We start from the raw sequence: 26,120 nt of genomic DNA on the forward strand, positions 1-26,120 counted from the left end.
GCCTGGGAGAGGAGTGGGACAGATCTGAGGGTCTCTGGCAGAAGGAGGGTCTCTGGGCCAGGGCCAAGGCAGTGGGGGCCATTCCCTCAATGTTTCCAGGATGGCTTCGGGGGCCGCATGAAACCACTTCGCGGGCCGCATCCGGCCCCCGGGCCTTGTGTTTGACATGTCTGCTGTAGAGAATGGTGCATCCATCTTTGAGTTCCTTGACCTCTTACCAGTTTTGGGTACCATTGACCATAACTGTCTTCTGGACTAGAGGTTGAGGTTGAGAATATGAGGTATTCTATTGCTGCCATTCACCACCTTTCTAAGTGGCTGCTGTCAGTCAGTGTTGACAGGTGTAGAATTGAACTGACATCCCTACACTTGTGGAATGTCTCAGAGCTCAATATTCTCATCACTTCTTTTAAGATCTACATGAAACCACACCTTATGGACCTCCTGGATTTGCAGCTACTGCTTGAAGAGCAGGTGGCAGCTGTGACTGGGAGACCCTCTGCACAGGTTTATCTTGTGCACCAATTACACTTTTTCCTCAAGTGGAAGGCCTCTTAGATAGTTACTTAGGCCTTGATTACCTCACAGATTGGATTATGCTTTCTACATGGGTATTATTTAATTATTGCATTGCACTCAATATGGGCCTGGCCTTGGAGACCATCAAGAGGCTACAGCTGGTTCAAAATGCAGCAGTGTGAGAAATAATGGCACTTTTGCTTATGTCTATGTGTCACTGATGCTATGGAAGCTGAATTAGTTGCCATTCAGTTTCCAGGCACAATTCAAGGATTACAGATACTTGTAAACCACCCAGAGTTGCTGGGATTATTATTAGTATTATCCATGACATAAAACCTGGTATCTGAGATTCCATTTATGTCCAGGACAGGCACCTATTAAATGTTGTCATCTTGTGGGACTGGGGAAATGTATGATCCCCACTTTCTGGGACAGCATCCCCCCCCCAGACATACAGACCACAACCTCTGTCTTGGGATTCTGGAAAGCTTGTAAGACCTGGCTCTCGGCCAAAGCCTGGGGTTTGTGGAGTTCCTGTTGTATAGTTATGGTTGTCTTAGTCTGGGTTTTCTGTTTTGTGTTTTTAACTATTTTTTACTATTTTTGTAAACTCCAGAGACTGCTGGGATGGGAAGTCCTAAAATATAAATAATGCAACAATAATTAAAACCTATCCTGGCCCTGAGAAGCTCACAATCGGTGAATAAAAATGCTAAATCAACTCTAGACAACTGGGTGTCTGAGGAACCAACCATAATAATAAAACAAGTCTTGGAATCACTGAACTAATCTAATTTAAGATACCACTAGAACGTATTAAAAATGATTGCTAATGGGGATAGGTGGGTATATAGACACACATGTATGTGAGGAAAGTTTCATGTATTTATATGATAAATATTTATGATTTCTGAAATGAAGACATTGATACTCCAGTCCCCAAAAATCTTTTTATTTATTTATAAACCACATACAGCAAAGAATAATGAACAGCAAAGGGATGCAAAATAGGTGATATTATTCCAAAAGTAAAAATGAAATGCTTTGGGGTGATTAGTAGTCTATGAGTCATATGGGAAGACTGAATCTGTTGTATTTTCTCTGGAGTAAAAAGAAGAAAATCAGACTGTAAAATAAAATAGTTGTCTTTTCATAAGTGGGCATCAAGGTTTGTTTTTACTTTTATTGTGATATCTCTTACAGGGAAAATTGCATTTATTCAAGCCATGGTTTCTTTTCTAAGAGTCCGTCTCTGATGACAAGTAAGGATATTTGTGAAAGATGTACGCCCTTTAGTTCTTGATCTTTTCTTTAATTTCTTCTGATGTTTGAGTGAAATTCCAAGTTCCTCCATTATGGCATTAAAAGAAAGACACTGATAAAAGATAGGAGAGAAAAATTTATTGAAGTTAACAACAGATTTCCACAGTGTATTTATTAGAATTTAAACCTAGCTGTAAATGTGACAGTCATATCTTGTGCAAGTAATTATGGATCTAATGCTGATTAATTTGTTCACTGTTATCAATAAAAGAACCTCCTCTTAAATACAAATCATTATTTTGGTGGGTTGCAGAAAACTCTGATTCCTTGATCACTATTTGATTATCATCTTTATTGTTACAGATTGATTATATATTACTAACTTTTGGACCAGAAAATATAGGCAGTTCGTTCTTCAGCCTTCAATAGCTCTTGACTTAGCTATGATTTTCAGTATAGCTAAATTATTTTCCATCCTAACAGATCTCAGAAGGTATAGTAAAAAATAAATAAAACCAATATAAATAAATAAAAAATAGCAGTACAACCATTAGAAAAACAAAAGAAAATTAAGTATATCAAGAGTACTTAAGACCAAAGCAACAGTATTACGGCAGTGTGGAAAGAACGTTTTGTTTTCTTCATTTAAATCTGTATCATTCTACAAAATACAATGCAGGCCAGATTCTTGTTTATTTGATAAACAAATTAGGAGTCGGTTTCAAGTTGCACTGCTCATTTTAAAGAGCAATTTTGAGATACAGCTGTATCTTAACAAGATGAATAGTTGTAAACAATTAAAACCATATATTAACTATAGAGATAGTCTTTAAACTGTGGGCCTTAGTTTTCCACACCACTTTTTAAAGATCAGAGTCCTGATCAATTAGTGCAGGGATGTCAAATTGGCAGCCTGTGGGCCAGATGTGTCACGTGCAGGCTACGCCCACCCCAGCTCCACAAAGGCAAAAAATGTCACAGTATGTCATGATATATATAGTGACAAGATTGTTCATTGCCAATAGGGAATTTGTTTTTCCTCTCTTCCATCTGTTTTATTGAAAATGAGTTTTGTTGTTCCAAAAAAACCTCCAGTATGACTGTTTTTGAGGACTGGAGTAAAAAAAAAAGCATCTTTACAGCCTATGGCAGCAAGTAGACAGGTACAGTATACGTATATGTATACATATACATATATGTATATGTATGAATAGACATATATATGTATGAATAGACAATTCTCATATTTATCTTCAAGAAAACACCTTTACTGTGTAGCACTCAACATGCTTTGCAAGCAATAATCCCAAACTCAACTCCTAGCAACTGAAAATAGGATAAAAAACACTCTGGAGAATTGCTGCTTGTCAGAGTAGCAAGGCTTTTTTCCATGTTCCCATTATAAGTTCTGTGTAGAAGTCAGTGTTTGTGAAAGTAGAAACCTGCATGGATTATTTTTTTTAAAAAAAGTCCTTATTGTTTCTGCTAAGGTCATCCTCCCAAGAACATTATCAAATAATGTAAAGACCAGAAATCTGTTACCATCGCATAGTAAGACAATATTCTTAACACATAATAAGGTAAAAATATAGGACTTTCAAAATATTCACATCAGGGGAATGAAAACAACAAGAAAAGAACAATAAAGGAAAAAAACACCTAGGCTGCCTAGAATGTTCTAACAGCTGTGCTTTCTTGGGAAATGAAAATTGTGGTCTGACACATCTGAAGATACAAAAGTTGGGAAGGCTGGTGTAGAATACAGAAATATGCAATACATGAGTTCAATGATCTAATGGTCAGATTCATGTTATACATATAAAATATGCAAAAGGTCATTGTTCACCCATATTTTTATTTATAGAAAATATTTTAAAAATATAAAAGATTATGACTTAACGATACATCTTCATTTACTTGAATAATGGTTGTATTTAGAATAGTTAAGATAAGCATGAAACCAGTACAGAAACTCATTGTGCTGAGCTCCTGGCTCAGAGAAGGGAAAACTGTAGGCAGCACCAAGTTATCGATGCACTCTGGCATCCTGTTAAAGATCTTACAGATTGAAGACCGATCCAATAAAATAGTTTCCTCTGCTAGATTTTAGGGAGGGTGTGTGTGTATATCTTAAAATGTGTTTGCAAGGCCTTATCACAAGTGTAGAAACAATAGCTTTTTGACAAAATGAACTGAAGCAGAACAAAAGAATGGATTACAGTATAAAAATAAAGTAGGTTATAAGATTCTCTGTAGAATGTTTTAGATATAGGATTAATTCTTGGCTCATCTAGTCTGTTTTAGTTATTCCTTGTCTTATAATCAGTGCAATATATTGGATCAGATAGCTATGATTCTTCCTCCTCCCCATTACTGCATGTATCCCTGGGACCATTAACAGGCTGCAATGTTAACAGGCTTTTCCAGGCTCTTGCTTGGAAAAAAAACTCATAAATTTATTGGTAAAGATAAAGCTATATTGTTTTAACACCTCATTGTTACATTTACTCCAAAGGAAAAGTATGATTTTAATTAATTCCACCTGGAAAGTAAAAATGAAGGCAAATTATTCAACTCTGAAAAAAGATGAATCATACAAAAATAATCCACAGCAGTGACTGATCCCAACGGAAACACGGGATGCAAGCAGCAAGATACATAACTGTAACTCTGTAACTGTAACTCTGTGGGCGCGCCTGCCCTTTGGAATGATTTACCGGTGGAACTTCGGACCGCCCCCGATCTGCGTTCATTTCGCCGGGACCTGAAAACCTGGTTTTTTGATCTATCAGGCCTGGATTGAAGGGGTTTTAGCTTTTAATATTGTTTTAATTGTTGGGCTTAAGTAATTTAATCTATTTTAATTTTATACTATTTTTATATTGTATTTTATGCTGCCCTGTAAACCGCCCTGAGTCCTTCGGGAATAGGGCGGTATAAAAATTTAATTAAATAAATAAATAAATAAATAAAGTCCTGCAAGGCCAGCAGGCATGAGCATTCCCACTGGAGCAATGGAACAAGATTGGTATTTCTCTCCACATGGTTAAATAAATGATAAGGTGAACTTGTGCCCATGCATTGCATTACAGATGAGGATTCTATCTGATCTCTATTGGCTTTTTAAAATTCAGAGAGTTTCAGGCTATCCACGCTCACTTACACTTGTTCTATACAGAATTTTCCATTTGAGGAACTATTTGGCATTTCCATGCAAGACCCAACTACCGTATCTGTACAGAAGTACAGGACGATGGTTGCTGCAGCACAATCAAAGCCCCACCGCTTTTAATAATTTTATCAGTGCAGAGAGTGATGGGATTTTGATCACATTGCCACAACTGTTGTATTTATTTCTTTTTATAATTGTTTCCCTTATCCCTATCCTGCAAACACCACTGCCCTGTTATTCTGGAAATTGTCATATTATATTGTCATACTATATACATAATGTTCTACTACAGCAGACATGTCAAACACAAGGCCCGGGGGCCGGCCCCGGCCCGCGAAATGGTTTCATGTGGCCCGCGAAGTCATCCTGGAAACAGTGAGGGAACAGCCCCCACTGCCTTGGCCCTGGCCCAGAGACCCTCCTTCTGGCAGAGGCCCTCAGATCTATCCCACTCCTGCCCAGGCCCCCATAGGCACCCTTGATACGAACGATGTAGAACTGGCCACGCCCACCCAGTAGGCCATACACACTCTAGCCACACCTACCCAGTAGGCCACACCCACCCGGCCCCTTGAGGGCAACCGCAATGCTGATGCGGCGCTCAATGAAATTGAGTTTGACAACCCTGTACTACAGTATGGAGCATGTAAGACATTTACCTAGATTTTCTCAAACAGGCTGAAGGATTAACTGTTTTATCTCTTCTTCCTACGCTATTTCACCTGCTAGGCTTCTATTGGAAATACAACCCAAAAATCCTTGGGTACATGAAGAAATAAGTTATTTTGATCTCAGAGTTTTCCCCCCTTAATGTATGTTGTCGACAGAATTTGCTCTTAGCTAAACACACCTTTCCTTTATGGTAACTATACAGTATGAATTGAGGGTTGCGTTCGAATCCCTTGTTGCTCCCGAATTAATTTGCCACAGTCTAACTCTGTAGACAAGGTAGTTCCAGAAGTGGAGTTGGATGGGTGAGTTTGTTTACACTGTTGTCCATAAAAGAAACAAAAGGCCTTGTTGCATGCAGAAAGGAAAAGATGGAAGAAAAAGAAAAAATAATATTAACCAGTGTAACAAAATTTTAAACAGAATGATATCAAAACTTATAAGACAATATTCTTATGGAAAATGAAATTTGTGAAACATATGTAATAATATAGAAATTCTCTAGGGTACATATGCAGATTTTACTGTATTATATTAAATGTGTCAATCTATTAAACTTTACCAACTTGTATAGCAACTACCTTCATCTCCTTAGAAGAGCATATTGGAGCTGTGACTAGGAGGGCCTTTGCCCAGGTTCGCCTGGTGCGCCAGTTGTGACCCTATCTAGACCGGGATGCCTTACGTACAGTCACTCATGCGCTCGTGACTTCTCGTCTAGACTACTCTAATGCTCTCTACATGGGGCTGCCCTTGAAGTCCACTCGGAGGCTCCAACTTGTGCAGAATGCAGCCACGCGAGTTGTGCTGGGAGTTTCCCAATACTCCCATGTTACACCTTTGCTCCGCGAGCTGCATTGGCTGCCGGTTGTCCTCCGGGTGAGATTCAAGGTGTTAGTAATGACTTACAAAGCCCTACATGGCATGGGTCTGGATTACCTATGGCAACACCTGCGGCCGGCGTCAACTTCCCTCTGTCCAGTGCGCTCCCACAGAGAGGGCCTCCTCAGGGTGCCTCCGATCAAAGAATGTCGATTGGTGGCCCCCAGGGGGAGAGCGTTCTCTGTGGGCACGCCAGACCTATGGAACCGCTTGCCGGTTGAGTTCCGGACGGCCCCCGACCTTTGCTCCTTCCGGCGCAATCTAAAAACATATCTATTTGAGCAGTCTGACCTGGTCTGATGGGTTAGGGTTGGGGTTTTAATGTATCTTAATTATTGTTTTAACTTTGGGCATTTATTTATTTAATTCGCTTTTAACTTTTGTATCCTGGTTTTTGTATTTATTGCCCTGTACACCGCCCTGAGTCCTTCGGGAGAAGGGTGGTATAAAAATGTAATAAATAAATAAAATAAATAAAATATTTCTCATATCTTTTATTAAAATTTCATTGAAGAAAAGAATTTGAATTTTTACTTTTTTATTATTTTATTGTCTGGCAAGAATCAACCCATTTTCTCAGGGATACATGCACACAATATTTTAATCAATTTTGTTTTAATGTTGATTTCTGTCTGCTCCAGACTATTAAGAGGGTAACATTCTTGTATCTCATACAAGTCTGTAGCAGATTCAAACCAACCCCAATATGTAGGCATAAAAATAAGAGATCACTGCAATGATAACAAGCACTTATATGGAAAAATTTGAGGGCGACCCCAGGCTTTGCATGTTGAAGGTCAGTTCCTCAAAAAGGCAGGAACAGAATGCCTTTTCCTGGAGGTGGGGAAGAGGAGGATTAAGGGATATTTAAGCCTTTGCAAACAGTTTGCCCCTTAACTTCTCCACCTCGAAAATAATAAAAAGAGCGAAATGGGATTTAGTGATTTCAAAGAGATACTGCAGAGACATGTACCCTGCTGTAAATTATGATATTTTCTAGCATGGTTTGGCCAAACATGGTTGTTATATGATTGGGGGCTGCACTCATTAATTCATCTTCATGCAAATGTGCACATTGGGACCCATATTATCATAGATCATAGTACCCTTTATATTATTTATTTATTTATTAAATTATATATATTATATACTCCCTGCATTCCCTCTCACATAAATATTTATTTTTCCATTCCACCATTCCAATGAACAAAGATGTTGAGGCTTCATTCTTTGCATCCTTCACCCTCCTAGCATCAATCACTTGGACAACAAGTGAAGACTGTACATCTTCAGATCATTCTCCTGATATGTCTCTCTTCCAACTTACTCCAATGTTGGAGGAAATTGCTCATTGGGAGCATCATTCCTATGTGTCAACTATTAAAATTATACTTTTGCTTGCACAAAGAGTAGTTTGGGGTTTATTGGTAAGGATGATGCTTGTGTCCTTTTTTACCTAGCAAGGTCATCTGTTAAACAGAAAGGCTTGGAATCCTTTGTAGAAATACCACAGTTCCATTCCTTTTCTCTGCCTCACACAGATAATGCCAAAATATTTAAGCAGTGGAGGCTGAAAAATGCCGCAGTCATATCCTCACTTTGACTCTTGAAATTCTATAACTTCTTTTCAGCTGACCCTTAATTACTATCTAGTATGCTCCTGCAGATAAAAAAGCATGAACTCTGGATTTGTTTCACTGCGCTAGGCAGAAAGGTCTTATCGAGATTAACACTATTGTTATAACAATGATGATGATGATGCAATGACACATTGACTTTGCTGACAGTTATAGCCTTATAGAAGTGCTCATAGCACCAGCAGGAACCTATTGTATAGGGCTGATCCTATCATTGGGAAAAGCCTGCTGTTGGGCAGAGTGGCTCATAAAAAGACACGAGTGGTTAATCATTACTCATTTCACTTATCTTCTTAGGACAAAATGCTTTAGGCCAAATCAACAGAAGGCAGCTTTTCTGGAACTCAATAATAAGTAGAAGTGGGTTTGTGTGCTTGGCTGGATCCCATTCTTTTATGTGAAGGTATCTCCCAGACCAGACATGTCAAACACAAGGCCCGGGGGCTGGATCCGGCCCGCGAAGTGGTTTCATGTGGCCCGCGAAGCCATCCTGGAAACAGTGAGGGAACAGGCCTTGGCCCTGGCCCAGAGACCCTTCTTCTGCCAGAGACCCTCAGATCTGTCCCACTCCTGCTCAGGCCCCCATAGGCACCCTTGATGCAAACGATGTAGAGCTGGCCATGCCCACCCAGTAGGCCATACGCACTCTAGCCATGCCCACCCAGTAGGCCACGCCCACCCGGCCCCTTGAGGGCAACTGCAATGCTGATGCGGCCCTCAATGAAATTGAGTTTGACACCCCTGTCCCAGACTGAACTCAGCTGGTCTTACCTGTTCAATGTCACTATTTTTCCTTGATTTGTAAAAAAATTCTCCAATAGCTACAAACACAGAAAGAACTAGTCCTGCTGCAAGTACTATGAAAATGCCCCCAATGTTTTCCACTCCGAGGGCACTAGCTTCTTTACTGTCCTCCTCTGGGCAGCCATTGCCTCGCCACCACTTTTCCTTCATCATGTGCAACTTTCCTTCCTCTTGTAACTGGAGAATGGCAATGGTGATTTTGTCTCTGTAAGGAGAGCCTGAAGGAAAAGAGAAGGAGTAAAACAAAATTGAATGTGGCAGGCTATATAAGACCATAGTGAAAAACAGAGTCACACAGAGGATATCTTCCCCGCCCCCCCTCACACATTTATTTGGTTTGTTTTTTTTTCTTTTTAATTTAGATTATAAATTCACCCAACTCAACACTGATTCTGGGCTGCAAGCAGTAAATTTTTCAGGGTTACAGTATTCGATAAGTACGGTAGTAGTAATAATATTAAATTGCTTCCCTTTGGAATAGTGAAAGTCTTATTGATATCTTATAACAATTGCTTTATTTACCAACCAGATTTGTAATCCAGTTACAAATGTACTTTATGCAGAAGTAAAACATAGGAGCGCCAGAGTTAGATGTTGAGATCTTTATCTAAGAATCTTACTGAAACAATTTTAATTATTTTTTTCTAGAGAGACAGGTTAAAAAAATGCTTTCTCACAAGCAGATTATGCATATATTGACAAAATCTGGGTTGGTGACTTTAAATCAATTACTGTGTAATTATTACTTTAAAGATTTGAATTTGGTCTTTTGTAGTTCACAACAGTGCCATTATTCCCAGGTGAAGCAAGTTTTAATAGCTCAGTTTGGGCCACATGTTTTGGCCATTTCAAAGGCTCCTGAGATTCATGACAGGAGTTAAATTCTCAACATATCTTTATTAAAAGTTTGAGGATATTTTTAAAGTGGATAGTACCATAATAGATCAAACATGGACCACAGAATTGGAATCTCCACTAATGCCCTGTAAATGGTTTCAAGTTCTTAAGAAAATTTAAATGGTATCGATGGATTTGAGATTAAAACTGATTAATAAAAATATATATTTAGATTGTATTAGACTCCCCTAAAAATAGATTCAATAACAATAACAATAATAGAGTTGGAAGGGATCTTTGAGGTCTTCTAGTCCAACTCCCTATTCAGGCAGGAAACCCTCTATCATTTCAGACAAATGGTTGTCCAGTCTCTTCTTAAAAACTTCCACTGTTGGAGCATTCACAACTTCTGGAGGCAGGTTGTTCCACTGATTAATTATTCTAACTGTCAGGAAATTTCTCCTTAGTTCAAGGTTGCTCCTCTCCTTGATTAATTTCCATCCATTGCTTCTTATCTTGCCTTCAGGTGCTTTGGAGAATAGCTTGACTCCCTCTTCTTTGTGGCAACCCCTGAGATATTGGAACACTGCTATCATGTCACCCCTCATCCTTCTCTTCATTAAACAAGACATACCCAATTTCAGCAACTGATCTTTATATGTTTATCCTCCAGTCCCCTAATCATTTTGGTGCTCTTCTTTGTACTCTTTCTAGAGTCTCAACACCTTTTTTACAGTGATGACTAAAACTGGATACAGTATTCCAAGTGTGGCCTTACCAAGGCATTGTAAAGCGGTATTAACACTTCACATGATCTTAATTCTATCCCTCTGTTAATGCAGCCTAGCACTATGTTGGCTTTTTTGGCAGCTGCAGCACACTGCAGATTCAAAGCAAGGACATCAAATTTTCCCTATTGGAGGATTTGACTATGGCTGAAGAATGGTGAAGTAGTACTGTACATCTTTGAATAAGCAGACACAACCTCATAGTCTTGACCAAAATACCCGTAAAAAAGACCATTCCATAGTACCTCTCTGGTTAAGGAGAGGATGGGAGATCATTCACTGGTACTCTGGATGGCTGTTCCTCACAAGGGAACTGCAGGACAAGAATTTTCTGTGGGTTTGAGCACTGGGAACAAAGGAGAAAATCATGCTCTCAACCACAGGAGAGCCTTTTTAAGGACACTGAGTCTGCTAACCTCACTTACTAATTACTTTTGGAAATTACCTGTTTAACTATTTTAAGGCTAATGGAGATCTTTAAAATGACATTTCTGATGAATTTACCATCATCTAGAACAAAAGAAAAATTATAAGTATTTGAATTAAATGGCAAGAAAGCTGAGTTAGACTAATTTGAGAAAGTTATAAACAAATTAAGCAATCAGATGAATTTTAGGATTTTTGCTAAAAGATTTTGGAAATAATTATTTCCAATTATAATTATATAATAAATAGTACCTTCGTGGGAACTAAATTATTTAGTCTATCTTAAGTAAAAAGAGAAATTTGAGATAAAGGCAAATTTGAGATTTTATGATTTTATATTTTGGACACTAGAAGAGACTAAGTATTTAGGCACAAAAGAAAAAAAGAGTCTTGACTTTTGTTTTTGGTCAGCATTGGGACAAAAATGACCAAAAATGATATGACATTTGAAATATTTCAGGAGATATTTGAAGTAGGGGGACAGAAACTAGCAGCTCCAATGTCAGCAATATTGTCTGCTTCTATGGATAATTGATGTGGTGGAATGTAGTCTGGATTCACAGGAGGGAGGGGCTGCATTTTAGAGAAGAAAGATGCAACTAAGGTTATGTAGTTTGAGAGAAAGAAAGTTAAGAAGGCTACTCCCTAGCAATTCATAGTGTATATCTATAGTGATACAAGTAGTTGGTTTAGTTGGCAAAATTTCTGTTTACAGGTGAGGAGTAATAAAGGAAACTGCTGAGAAGTGATTCCATATGTCCCTCTTGGTTCTTGAGGCCTAAAAGTTTATTTCCAAAAGATGTTAAATAAGAAATGATAAATGTGAAAGAGAATGTTCTAGATTTATGGGATCAAGAACTAAAAGAAACCTCATCAAATGCAAAAATGTTAGGATATAAAAGTTGTTGAAATATTGGAAAATTTAAAAAATATGGATTATAGCAGTGCTTTTCAACCCGTGGCACATGTACCACTGGTGGTACGTGAGCACCTGGCTGGTGGTATGCAGCGTCACCTTCCTCCCCACCACCCGCTCCGCTCCTTCCCAGATCACTTGTTTGTGGGGAAGGCGGCAGCAATGGTTGTGTTGAGCCCCATGGGCCCAACACACAAAGGAGTGGGGGAACCCCAGCACTGGGCTGCTACCTCCTTCCCAACCTCCTCACCAGCTGGGGCCACCGTCAGGAAGCCGTTGACCCACCAGGAGCTCTCTGTGGACTGGAGCCCATTGGCAGAGGTCAGGCCCGGCCATACAGAGTTGCCAGCTGATCATCGACCCCGGATGCAGTCTCCCTGGAACACGGAGTCGATGCAGCAAGGACGGTGCATGGGTGTGACTTTATTTCTTCCTGGAGGACACTCCCCAGGGCTGAAGGAGCAACCATGGTAAGGTGGGACCACTGATCTTCCCAGAGGGAGTGGAGGGGGGGTTGCAGGGGAAGTGTTTCTGCCAGCCGGCTGGCAGGTTCCCAGAGAAAGTGGGCCTCACCCGGGATGGTGTGCATGTCTGCCCCTGGCATGCTGTGTTCAGGAAAGCACGGGCATGAGACACAGTTCCCTGTGGCCGGGGTCCTGGGAAGGCTGCAGCAGGCTGGACTGCCCAAACAGCCCGCCTGTAAGCCGGTCTCAGCTCTGCCTGCCTGAAGGTGAACTTTACATCAACCTTCCTCCTGCCCCCGCCCCACTTTGGTCTCCTTGTCACAAGCACACCGCTTCCCTTCATCTTGGGGGGGAGAGCATTGGGGGCCCACCTCCTTTTCTGTCAGTGGAGTTCTATGTTCACCTGGGGTGCCTTGAATGTGTGGATAGGCTTTGGCACCGGCTTTGCTGCATCAACCCCGTGTGCCTGGGAGGCTGCATCCAGTGGAGCGCAGGCGTCTTTGCCTCTTTGCTTTGTTCTGCTAGAGAAATGCCTGTCTTTCAAGAGAGGCAGATCACCCTTTTGCAAGCAGGAAATCTTGCAGGTTTCCTCAAGAGGAAGGAAATCCCAGATGCGGAGGCAAGCCAGGGAGAGTGTTTGTGTGTGTGTGTGTGTGTTTGTGTGTGTGTGTGTGTGTGTGAGAGAGAGAGAGAGAGAGAGAGAGAGAGAGAGAGAGAGAGATCCCCGGCTGCAATTCCCAGGGAAGGAAGAAAGGAAGGAAAGAAGAAATGTAGGGACAATGGGAGAGAGGGAGGGAAGGAAGGCACCCAACCAACTCCCACCCCCCTCCAACAGAGACCCACAGATTTCCCCCCCCACAGGCACCCTGCAACCTGAGTGATGAGCTGGCCACTCCCCCCTCCAGACATCGACTTTGCTTGCAAAATTTGATCACATGACCCTGGGACACAAGTATGAATCAGTTGCCAAGCATCCGAATGTAAATCACATGACCTTGGGGATGCTGCAACAGTCATAAGTGTGAAAAATGGTCATAAGTCACTTTTTCAGTGCCGTTGAAACTTCAAATAGTCACTAAACGAATTGTTGTAAGTTGAGGACTACCTGTACTTTATCATTTTTTCCTTTCTTTTTTTTGGTCATGTTTTTGACACCTTGCTGGGCGACTGGTGGTACTTGGATATTGCCTTGTCCTAAAAGTGGTACAATGGGTAAAAAGGTTGAAAAGCCCTGGATTATAGCACAGAGATGGCAGTTAAAGTGGAAATATAAATGATAAGCCAAAAGTCATTATCTGTCTGGACAGTGATTCCTTGGTGGATTTACAAAAAAGGTTTCCTAAAGCCTCGAAGAAGTCTTTGAAATAGGAAAAAAATGGAAGAGAGTTCAATTCATAGAACAACAAATAAATTAAATATCAAGCTTGTTAGAAGCAAAGGACGGGAGTACAAACTTGGTTTGTTTGACCAAAGTTAAAATAAAATATGTTTTTGTAAAACTCTGGGAACTCTTTAAGGACTTTTTGCTGACATCATGATTGAAATGTTGATGTGTATGGATATTACTGAATCGGTCATCTATATTTCTATAACTGTCTGGTTTGGTACAGCTACAGGACAGGTACAGACTTCAACGGATAGTTAGTACTGCAGGAAAAACACTTGCAACCAGCCTGCCTTCCACTGAGGACCTGTATACTGCACGAACCAGAAAGAGGGCTGAAAAAATATCTACAGACCCCTGACATCCTGGATATAAACTGTTTCAATTCCTCCCCTCTGGATGCTGCTATAGGGCACTTGCATGTCAAAACGATTAGACATAGCGACAGGTTTTTTTTTGCCTCGTACCATCACTCGGCTGAACACCTAATTACCACAGCACTGTCTTATGTCTAATGATATTTACCCTTGTAGTATGGTTGTATTACTATTATCTTTTTCGTCTTTTCTATTACCTTTTCCTATTAGCATCTTATGATTTTATTATTTTGTTGTTTGTATGTACACTAAGAGCTTATGCACTGGAGACAAATTCCTTGTGTGTCCAATCATACTTGGCCAATAAAAAAATTCTAGTCTAGTCTAATTTAATTTGAAATTATAAAGGTTATAAAAGTATAAAAGTTATTATAAAGGTTAATAAAGGATATTAGTATAAAAATTATAGGAAGAAAAGATATTTGCAAGTGACCTTGTTGCAGTGCTTTTTTTGTAAAAGAAAAAGGTGCCGGAACTCACACATGTCATACAACCCGCCTTGCCTACCCTACAAGGTTCCATCCAAAAAAGGTGCCGGAACTCCGTTCTGAGCGTTCTATGAGAAAAAAAGCCCTGCCTTGTTGGGTAGGTGTGGGGGGGTGTTAAAGAATCACTAAATCACTAAGTTTGATGAAGATCAAACTCATTTCTTTAAATATTTTTTCCTCTTTTTCTTTTTTTATTGCATGTTGTCCGTTTTATGAAATATATTTTAAAGATTTTAAAGAATCAGGATTAAAATTAGCAGCAGTGATGATGCTTTAAACTCTTAGTATTAAATTGATTAAACATCAGGGGGTAGCATAATACTGTGTGTGACCTATCTGCATTTATTTATAGGACATAATATAGGACATAATATAATTTTTCCTGCTTCTTAACCCACAAAACTCTTGTTGACACCATGTTAAGTAGAATACATTTTATATTATGAAGCATTCCAAAGTGCTTACCATCAATTACCTTCCAATTATTATATGTATCACATTTCTTACCAATGGGAGTTCCTACGCCATAACCTTTTGAATCAATAAGTCCCCCAATCTGGGTGAGATTACAATTTCTCTGAGTGACGTATTCTATACTGGTTGATTCCATCAGCAGAGCATAATCAGTAGTGAGCACCCGTTGGATGCCTATATCATTGTTCTTCACCAGAGCCGTCAGTTGCCTGCTGCTCATAAATGCCCACATTTTCTCATAGGTTGATATTTTGGATTTCTAAGAAAGAAAGAAAGAAAGAAAGAAAGAAAGAAAGAAAGAAAGAAAGAAAGAAAGAAAGAAAGAAAGAAAGAAAGAAAGAAAGAAAGAAAGAAAGAAAGAAAGAAAGAAAGGAGGAAGGAAGGAAGGAAGAAAGAGAAAGAAAGAAAGAAAGAAAGAAAGAAAGAAAGAAAGAAAGAAAGAAAGAAAGAAAGAAAGAAAGATTAAAATTGAAATATGAGTTTGGAATAATGAAAGAGAAACTTTTTTTTCATTGCTAGAAACCGGCCTATGTGTGTTAAGTCAAGCACAGGAAAAAACATAAGTTCCTTTCTACAAATTTTCAAACATTCAATAAAAGTGAACTGAGAAGTATGCATAGGAAAAGCTTCTAGGATGATATCAACATTCCTATGTTGATGCCTACAGTATATTTCAAGCTAGTGCCATTCTACAGCATATCATGTGAAGGAATATTCCTATCTGTTCATGTTATCTTTAAATCACTTATTAATAGAAATAGCTATTTCAATCTGAAGTCTTTTTACAAATAAAAAACGATCCCAAGGCAGAGAATGGCTACTGGAATGATGAACATTTACATGTATCTTTAAATTATCACTTAACTGTAGAATTTACTGTACTTTAACTTTTATTGTGGTATTTAATCAAATTAATTTCAACTTAAAATTTATGTCTTTTATACAGGCAGAATATATAATAAGCATGTCTGTCACCATATTACCACATGGTAATATAAAGCACACATACACAAAGAACAACATACAGTGAACATTTTGAGTTAAATAAGTAGTGATAAGTAAATAACAAAAGCAAGAATTGAGTCTTTATGCTGAACAGCATTGCTGATAAATAAGTAAATACAGTAGAAGCAAAAAACCAGGAGAGAGAGAAAGAGAGATAACCTCTTCCCCAATAAAGCACAATATGGATTATCAGGGATATGTTAAATTCTGAAAATCTACTTGAAGACATTCATATTATTGATTCCTTTTTCATTATTATGGGATTCTGTATCTCTGGCCAGACTATTTACAAGCTCCCCAAATCTCTTGTGCTAAAAAAATTACACAAGGTAATGGCAAGAGTAGTTCACAAAGAAGAACCCTGTGGATAATCTGTTTTTGACTAGAAACTTTATGACCATGAAAATCAATCCTCTACTCAGATTTGAATCTGTTTTTTCTAGAAAGCCAATCCATCTCATTTAATTCCATGTTTAAATAAAACACTACTTTGCCCAAAGATTTTACCCAGCCTTTTCTCCCTATCTGCATATACAAATCTCAGTGAACTGGCTGATTGCAGTCTTCCAAAGTTCAGCACAATCTTTTCTTATTTCCAATTTAATGCAGTCTAAAACTAAAACTGTACTAAATAGAATATTAAATGCTTATACATTTTATTAGCAATATTTGTTAATGGGATCATGAGAAACATGCTCTTAAGTGAGACTTTCTTGTAAGAAAGATAATTTTCTACTTAATATAAAAATACAAAATATATGCACTTTCCAGATTTTAGTTTCAGGCCCTGAGAAATATAAATATAGAGAAAACTCTTGGTGAGACTGCATATTTCTAAGTGTATTTAATATTCTGAAAACTCATAAATATTAAAATCAACCGAGATAATGAACTTAAAGAGCTGTTGTTTAAATATAATTTAAATGTGACATATTAATACAGTATATATATTTTAGCAAACAACTTATTTAACCTCTGTTGGGCTTTTTTTTTTTCAAACTACGGCTTAAATCCCAAACTGATATTGGCCATGCCCGTTTATAAGGGGAAAGAGAAAAAGTTGGAATTTTCTTTGAAGGCTGAGCAACATAATTTTGAGTAAACACTTTTAATTTTAAGGATCCAACAATCAAATATCCAATATGTATATCCAAGTTTGACTTACCTGAGTAATTTATTCTCATTATCCAAATGTACTATTCAGTATATAATGAATGATACAGTATAAAAAGGTCTTAATAATTCACTGACAAAAAGTTTTCACAGCATCTTACCTTGAAAAATGTCATGGTTGATCCATCTCTAACAGCTCCATATTCTATCCTAGTTTGTTTTGCTAAATCATCTGCTGAATCAATAGGTGATTCCATCCTCTCAACCGTTAAGAAGGCAGCCAAATTAGCAGTGTAGGATGATATTATGATTAAGGTAAAAAACCACCATATTCCTCCTACTATTCTGGTGGAAAGAGCTTTTGGCATCAGCTCTGATCCTGTGTGACACCATCAAAACAATTGTATTACAATAGGAGGGAAAGGAATTTTAAGATCATGCTATGGAATATTACTTTCAGAAACATCTTACATTACGAATACAGAACAAAAAACGATTTGATGCTATCATTTAGATGTGTAGAGTAATGATAGACTCAGCAAATACTTTTCATAAGATGAATGCAGGACTAGATGACAAACAAATAGATGTCTTTGGATCAGAACTGCCATTTTCTTTTCCTTAATGATTAACGTGTCCGTTAATTGTTTTTTGAAGAAAAACAGCTGAACTATGATGATGGATATTCTTATCTGGTAGTAAGTTTTATTGGTGTAATAAATAGGACCAGGATCAAAATGAAAGAACTTTCAATATAAGGATGTATTGCTTTTCCTTTATTGAATTCCTCAAAATATATAAAAATTAGGCAACATTAGATATAGCAAGGTCAGAAAAGTAAGTCTAGATAAATGCATATTATTTAATTATTAAAGCACTATTCCCCCACCCCACCCCTGAGGAAATATCCACATTTGTTCTAAGTATTCATATTGCTTCTCTCACCCCATAATATTAAGTGAGAAATTCTTTTGTACATACATTTGGGGAGAACCTTATCATTTCTTTATTCTCAGAAAACAATATTTTCAATAAATGTTCAGTGTATTATGGGTTACTCAGGCATCTCCAAAAATGTTCCGGTGAAATCTTCCCAAATTGTCCCATAGACTGTGTCTATTTTGTTACAAGTGAAAACCGACTTAATATTACTGCAAACTAGAAATGTGCAAAATGTTCCGAACTCAAGACACTCTGCCCCAAGCCTGAAATATTGTTTTAGGTGCAGGACATTCAAGCATGAAATGGGAAGTTTATATCATTTGGGAAGTCTTTGACACTCAAAATTTTAACTGGAAATTGGGCTCTGGATTTCAATGCAAATTTTTCAGATTTATATCTTTAAAATTGGATATTAGGAAGAGTATAAGCAAATCAGTTTGTCGAAGATGCCCTTGCTACCTTTAAATAAGCTTTCAACTTTCCTTTATTTGTTCCTCATTTCTCTGTTACATAGAATGAAAACTACCCTGCATCATATAACTTAGATAAAACAACACCCTCCAAGCTGCATCTGGAGCTGTGAGCTGAATATGGAGCATGATTTCTGATCTGTCAATTACAAGTGTAGAACCTGAACAACCCTTATATCAAGGGAATCAAAAATCCTTGAAATTGTTATTGCATTTCCAGTGATGCTAGAAATAGCATCAGCAATTAAACTTCTTCCTCTTCACAACCACCTCAGCAGGTGGTCAAACTGTTTATACGCTGACTACCATGCAAGTGTAAACTGCTCTGATTTGTTTACCAAACTTTGTTGGCACTGAGGTGCTATAAGTATGCCTTCTAAAACAGAGGTCCCCAACCTTTTGGACATCAGGGACCGGTTCCGTGGAAAGAGGTTTTTCCATGGACCGGAGGGGGCATGTTTTTGTGTGCTGCCTGCATCCTTTGGATGGGGATTTCCTTGTTTCTGCAGACTGGTTGCTGGCTTGCTGTGGCCTGGTACTGGTCCACGGACCGGGGGTTGGGGACCCCTATTCTAAAACAATATATCTTTATTTGTAAACTGAATATTGTATTTTCCAAATTAGATATTTCAGATCAAATCCTGTGTTATGTATGGTTTAAGGCTGCAAATTGTATTGATATAAGATAGTCAACTTGCCAAAATGATACGATTTCTGGTTCCAAGATAGATATTTTACACTGGGAAGTTCTGAAATTCTTACATTCATTTTTGCTAATTTTGAATTCCCTTTGATTTATAAGAAAAGCCCTTTGCTTGTGTGAAAAGAAAGAATGCATTTAATTTAGACATCTGTTTGTAGCCAACCATACAAGGTATCAGAAGATACCAAAAACAATCACTTCAACCACAGAAAAGCTGAAACCATACCATTGGCTGACAGAATGATATTTCCCTGGGTTTTATTAAATCCAAAATAAACAAATGCTTGATTTTCAGCAGAATGCAGACTTCTTTGAAAAATGAATGATCAGATATAATTAATCCTTACCATTGCTATGTAAGCATCCTTCCAAATTCATATTATGGGGATACTTTCTACATGCAACTCTCTTGGCATCAATTTATCTGCTAAATACATGAAACAAATTTGTCTGTCCTGTATGTGCATAGTTGTAGTATGTGCAGAAAATTGCTGTGTCTGATTTTTATGGTTCATTATGGAATCTGATAAACTTATCTATTATTCTTAACAGGTTCATCACTGATTCTTACAAGACTGCATTCATTGGAGTTTGTAACTCTACTAATTTGCATGCTGAATATTGACGAGTAAGTACGGTATATTTACTGACATCTAAGCTTCATTGAATTCAAGAATGTTATCCTTGAATTGGGAATTGGGATTAATCATAACAGCTTCCTGGCTTAGAATAACAACTTCACTGTGGTTATACAGGCTTGTAAGGAGGGGATTTTAACTTGTTTTGTTTTCTATTTTAATTAATCTCTAATTATATTGCATGTTCAAAGAAAAAAATGATCTGATTTTAAAAATCAGGGGATGGTGGGGAAATAAATGTTACAAATGAATGACAATACTTGCTGAAGACTCTCTAGTGTCTGTTTTGTTTTGACAGACATGACAGCCAATCCTGATCCAGACTTTGCTCAACCTCTGTAGAAAAGAGAAAGTCTGATGATCACAACTTATAATTTAATAAACAATGCTTTTATGATTCAGCAGCTTTAGTTAACAAGAAAAGAGTATACCAACAGGTGCAGAGGTTAAAACCATTTGTCTCTTGTTCAAATTCTTCATGTTAATGATGCTGCCCTTATAGTCCACACGTACCACAAGTTTGTACATGGAAATATTTGCTGCAGTTTTACAAATGTTTTGAGTTTATTTTTCCTTTTTAATGCTTCTTCAAACACAAGCAGAGTCTGGTTGGGGCTGACTGTCATGTATCCAAGGTAGTGGTGACTTGCAGACACGACATCCCACAGTTTGTTGTGGATGTTGGTAAACTCCAAAAAAAAGAAGATTATTAAGAACACCAAATTCAAACATAAAGTACTGTGAAGTATACACCTGTCCAGTAGTGAGAAATCTTACATGCTTTATTCACCAAATGAGAAAAAGAACTTACTCTAATGGATGAAATTAGATTTCCTCACCCTGTGTACAATATACTTTGGTACGTGTATCTTCCTACATATGCCAAAAAAGCTAGATGAATACAAGAAAAAAATGGCTTATTTTTTTCCAGATTATAACAATGTTTTATACTAGCAAAACTTTTTAAAAAGTTGTCTGTTCTTGTAATTTGCTTAATGTGTGATCAGTATTGAAAGGATTCACAGTAACATAAACTTTATATAAATGTATATGTCATATGGAGGCAAAAATGCATTACTTCCAAGTCTCCCAGGGAATACCATACAGTATCAAAGGCATCATATTAATTTCACAGCCAAATGGACCTTTTGTGCAATTTCTAGAATCAACTGCAATTGTGTGCGTCAAAGATTGGATCCATTTAGTAGTGACAAACATCTTAAATATCTGCAGAGAAGTTTTAATTCTGTTTTGGTAAGTAACAGAAGTCTGACCAATATTTTCAAACGAAGGGCTCTTTTCAGTAGGGTTCCAAGTTCATTCTCCCCAAGTGCATTGTTAAATCATCAGAACATAAACATATGCAATTGTATCTTTCCTTCCAAATTAGGCTTTTGGGTTTTTTTGCTATAGCTACCAATGGTGGAGTTTACCAGCACAGCAGCCCTCCATCAAACTGTGGGATATGTGCAGGAGTGAAGGGTAGCCACTATACCTTGCTGCATGAGAGCTCCAACTCCAAACCAGAAACTATTAAGTAAAGTAAAATTGTTTTCCACCACATCTGAGTCAGGGTTGCATGGGTGGGGGTTATACCACTCGTAGGGTGTAAACCTGTGGTAGTTAACAGAAAGAGTAGGTAAACATCACATTAAAAATATGCCAAATACTGAACAAAATCCAAAGATTAATGAGAAAAAAAAGGAATCAATTAAGGCCATATTCATAAATATGCAATCACAGCATAAGAGATTCAAAGCAGATTTGCAGCGCAAAGCATTTTAGAATACACTTTTAAATAAATGGACTAATTCCATTAAGTCTATTCGTCTTTGGCTCATAGCCAGCAAGTCAGTCCAAGCATCATGTAAAAATTAGGAAAATTACTTTCATATGACAACCTTCTACAATGCCCTTTTTGAGACTAAAAAAAAAAAAGTAGACCAAGGATTGTAATTTGGAAGACACTGATAAAAGTAAAACCTACTGCTAAGCTTGTAAGCCGCCCTGAGTCTTCGGAGAAGGGCAGGATATAAATGGAATTAAAATAAAAAATAAAAATAAATAAATATATCCAGAAATCAGGTCTTGATAAAGGTGCTCCAGTTACATGTCACTTATTTCCTCTGATATGAATTATTTTCTATGTCAATAATATGCGTCTGTATATTTCTGGAGCAATAAGAGCCTTCCATACAATAATAGTATTTGCCAACTATCTGTCAGTATTGTTATGTGCGTGGGTTGGATGCATGAAAGCAAACCCACAAATGGACGTGGCCTATGTGCTGTTTGCTGCACATTCATTGTAGCAGATACTTTTCTTATTCTATTACAGGTAAAGAGAAACATGCAAGGTTTGATTCAAAACAATCGGGCAGTTTCAGTAGGAATGCAAAAGACAGCAAACTATTCAGTACATGCTTGTCCTCTCAGCTGCATTCCATTTATGAATCCACAAAGTTTATGTGATCTCTTATTGTTAATGTTTTTTTTAAAAAACCTAACAAATAGCACTCAGAAGTACATTTTCCCCCATCTATGACTTCCTTTAATTTATATTTCTTTTGAATGGAAATTATACAGTAGAACCATATTCAATGGAAATTATAGAACCATATTCAAACCATTTATTAGAAGAAAAAACCTCACAATGATTTTTCACTCTATTTCAATTTAACACCGTTATTTTAAAACAATTTTAGCTTATACCACCTCTAAAGTATAGAAATGGGGAAGATATATGAATCAGGATTCTCATAGTTCAGACTTTATGTCTTATTTAATTATTAGGGTTCTTCAAACTTGGTTCTTGGGAAGAATGAATCAGTGCCATTCCAGATGCTACAATTCCCACTATCAATCATAGTGGGAATATCTGCTACAATGAATGTGCAGCAAACAGCACATAAGCCACGTCCACGTCCATAGTTAACTGGACTTCCTGGTACAGTTCTTGTAGAAATAGCCAATGAATTTCAGGCTCCCCATACCTTCTCTAGTTTCTTGAGATCCATTTGCCTGGAACCAAACATGTAAATAAGGTTGTATTTGTCAAGATCAACTCTTAAGCTGCAGTATGACTTTGGTTTCCTGATCCATTAGTTCATCCAATTCCATCAGTTCTTACTAAGGACTTACTACAATTATTAAGGACAGAGCCCTTAGATTAACAGGCCTTCTTGGAATAAGAACTGTAAATGTTTATGGCATTAATAATTTGATTGAATTTTTAGAATTGTTATGCAAAATTATTTTAAAATCAGCAATATTATTTTAAATTCTTTACCCACGGGTTATTGCAGACTAACAATTTCACAGTTGCAGGACATATTTTTCGCAATTATAAATATAGCCTTAATTGACAATATTATGCCAGTACAATAACTAACTACTTTAACTATATATTTAAGCTTTGAATATATGCATTCTTGTTATATGCATTCTTGTTACTGAGCATTGTGTTAGACATGAAGCAATGAACGTAGATAATAACGAAGGTACTGATTGAAACAGTTTGTAGTTTAGGATGCTGTTAGTTAAATAATATAATCATCAGTATAATAGCTAATTAAAAAATCAAAACGAGATGGTTATTCAAGAAAACATGTCTTGCATGCATAATACGGCAAATACCATTTAAAAATACTCCATCAAGCTCTTGAATTTGAAATTCAAAATTAAAATAAACATTTTAATTAACAACATGGGATCTAATTATGGTAACAACAGGACTGTGCCAGCATTGAGGCAGAATATGCTTCAACTTAAAAGGCAATGTTGAGATTTTCAATCTATCCACCACCATTTACAATTTTATGTGCTCAGGTTTCCATGTCTATCAAACAAATAGCACTACAAGCAATATTGCGACTGGCTAAGCACGCCATGGGATCAGAAGACCATGGATGGATAAAATAACTAGTGGCACTATATATAAGAGTACCTGGGAAAGAAAATTTCATCATACCAAAATCCTGAAACTGAAAGTGAGACAGGGACTATGTAAACTCTAGTCTGTAGGAGCAATCTTGTTAGATAAAATATATAATCTCTACCAACCAAATTAGGTGTAATCATAATGCATATATAGGGAGTCCTTGACTTACAACTGTTCATTTAGTGACCATTCAAAGTTACAACGGCACTGAAAAAGGTTACTTATAACCAGTGGTGGGATTGAAATATGTGAATAACTGGTTCTCTGTGTGGATGCAGCTTCCGAAAGTCCATTCTGGGCCTGGGCAACAAAACATTAGCTACTGGTTCTGCCGAAGTGGTGCAAACCAGCTGAATCCCACCACTGCTTATGACCATTTTTCAGACTTATGCTCGCTGTTGCAGCATCCCCATGGTCATGTGAACAAAATTCAGACACTTCTCACCAGAAAAGTCAACGGAGAAGCCAGATTCACATAACAACGTTATTAACTCAACAACTACAGTGATTCACTTAACAACCGTGGCAACAGAGATAATAAAATGGGGCAAAATTCACTTAACAAATGTCTCACCTAGCAACATAAATTTTGGGCTCCATTGTGGTCATAAGTCAAGGAGTACCTGTATACAAGGGGACATGCTCAGTAGCGTTTTATCAGTATGTAGTATTTGAGGTTTGTGGAATAAATTATTCAAAAACCTACAGTCTGCCTTTCATACAGAGAGAAAACAAATAATACCTTAAGTAAGAGATAGATTCTGATGGAATATTGGGTTTGAATGAAATTTCTTTTATTTACTGAACTCCCTTATATACTAAGTGAACTGTTGGCCAAATAAGGAAATTAAGAAAAACTAGGCAGAATCACCAAAGCTCAAAGAGACCTAAAGAAGAAAAGAAAGAGTAAAAAGCACTGAAGGATAAATGGCTACCCAATTCCTCAGTGGCCACATCTGTTGCGAAAATAAAATAGGAAATAAAACAAAGCATCCTGACAATTCCAATGATTTATTTGTTTGTTTGTTTGGCAGGAGAGTTCTTCTGAATACCATCTTGGTGCAAAAGCCTAAAGAAAGTAGAAAAAGTGCTGCAGTAATTCTCTGCAACTGAGCTGGCCAAGCCTTCAGATATTGATATGTAATAGAGTAGTTATGCATCCATCCATCCATCCATCCATCGATTCATTGATTGATTGATTCATTCTTTCATTCATTCAATTTCTATAGCCATCCAACTCAGTCAAGAGACGTTAAACAGAAAAGGGAAAAAAAAGCTTGTTGAGCAAATAAAGCAAAATAAAATAACGCAAAGCACAATATACTGTACAATAGTATATGATAGAAAATAATTGTGGAATTTCCGTGCATAATTAAAATCCTCTTTCCAACAGTTTTTTAAGAACTCAAAGAAAACATCCAAGTTCAAATTATATTGAAATTACCATTTTGCAGTATAGTATTTTATGAATTATTCTGCTCTTGACCAATATTCTGTACTTACAAAGTGTGATGCTGAAGAGGGAGACATTCCTTTCAGGACTTGAAAGGATGGGGACCATCTACTTTTGTTATGCATATATACACATATACACTACCAGAAGTACAGGCAGGATTTCGAAGAGGCAGAGGAACTAGAGATCAAATTGCCAACATACACTGGATCATGGAGAAAGCTAGGGAGTTCCAGAAAAACATCTACTTCTGCTTCATTGACTATGCTAAAGCCTTTGATTGTGTGGATCATAACAAACTGTGGCAAGTTCTTAAAGAGATGGGAGTACCAGAGCATTTTATTTGTCTCTTGAGAAACCTATATGCAGGTCAAGAAGCAACAGTGAGAACTGGACATGGAACCACTGATTGGTTCAAAATTGGGAAAGGAGTCCAGCAAGGCTGTGTACTGTCACCCTGCCTGTTTAACTTATATGCAGAGCACATCATGAGAAAGGCAGGGCTAGATGAATCAAAAGTTGGAATTTAAATTGCCGGAAGAAATATCAACACCTAAGATATGCAGATGATACCACTCTAATGGCAGAAAGTGAAGAGGAACTAAAGAGCCTCTTGTTATGAGTGAAGAAGGAGAGTGCAAAACTTGGGTTGAAACTAAACATTAAGAAAACCAAGATCATGGCATCCGGCCCTCTCAATTCCTGGCAAATAGATGGGGAAGAAATGGAGGTGGTGACCGATTTTATTTTCCT

At 37.6% G+C, this 26,120-nt stretch overlaps 1 protein-coding gene across 2 annotated transcripts in view; it reads right to left on the bottom strand.

Annotated features, from left to right (window-relative positions):
- Window positions 1–1,469: 1,469 nt before the first annotated feature.
- Window positions 1,470–26,120, bottom strand: part of GRIK1 (glutamate ionotropic receptor kainate type subunit 1) — a 161,636-nt gene continuing 136,985 nt past the window's right edge. For both annotated transcript variants that reach the window (XM_083361817.1, XM_083361816.1), the window contains 5 exons: window positions 21,470–21,588; window positions 17,383–17,600; window positions 15,137–15,362; window positions 8,917–9,167; window positions 1,470–1,897 (listed from right to left, as the gene is read on the bottom strand). In XM_083361817.1, the coding sequence (XP_083217943.1) occupies window positions 1,742–1,897; window positions 8,917–9,167; window positions 15,137–15,362; window positions 17,383–17,600; window positions 21,470–21,588 (970 nt within the window). In that variant the 3' untranslated portion in view covers window positions 1,470–1,741. The remainder of the gene's footprint in view (window positions 1,898–8,916; window positions 9,168–15,136; window positions 15,363–17,382; window positions 17,601–21,469; window positions 21,589–26,120) is intronic.

The sequence above is a fragment of the Vipera ursinii genome, assembly GCF_947247035.1.
Source record: "Vipera ursinii genome assembly, chromosome: 4".
Taxonomy (NCBI): domain Eukaryota; kingdom Metazoa; phylum Chordata; class Lepidosauria; order Squamata; family Viperidae; genus Vipera; species Vipera ursinii.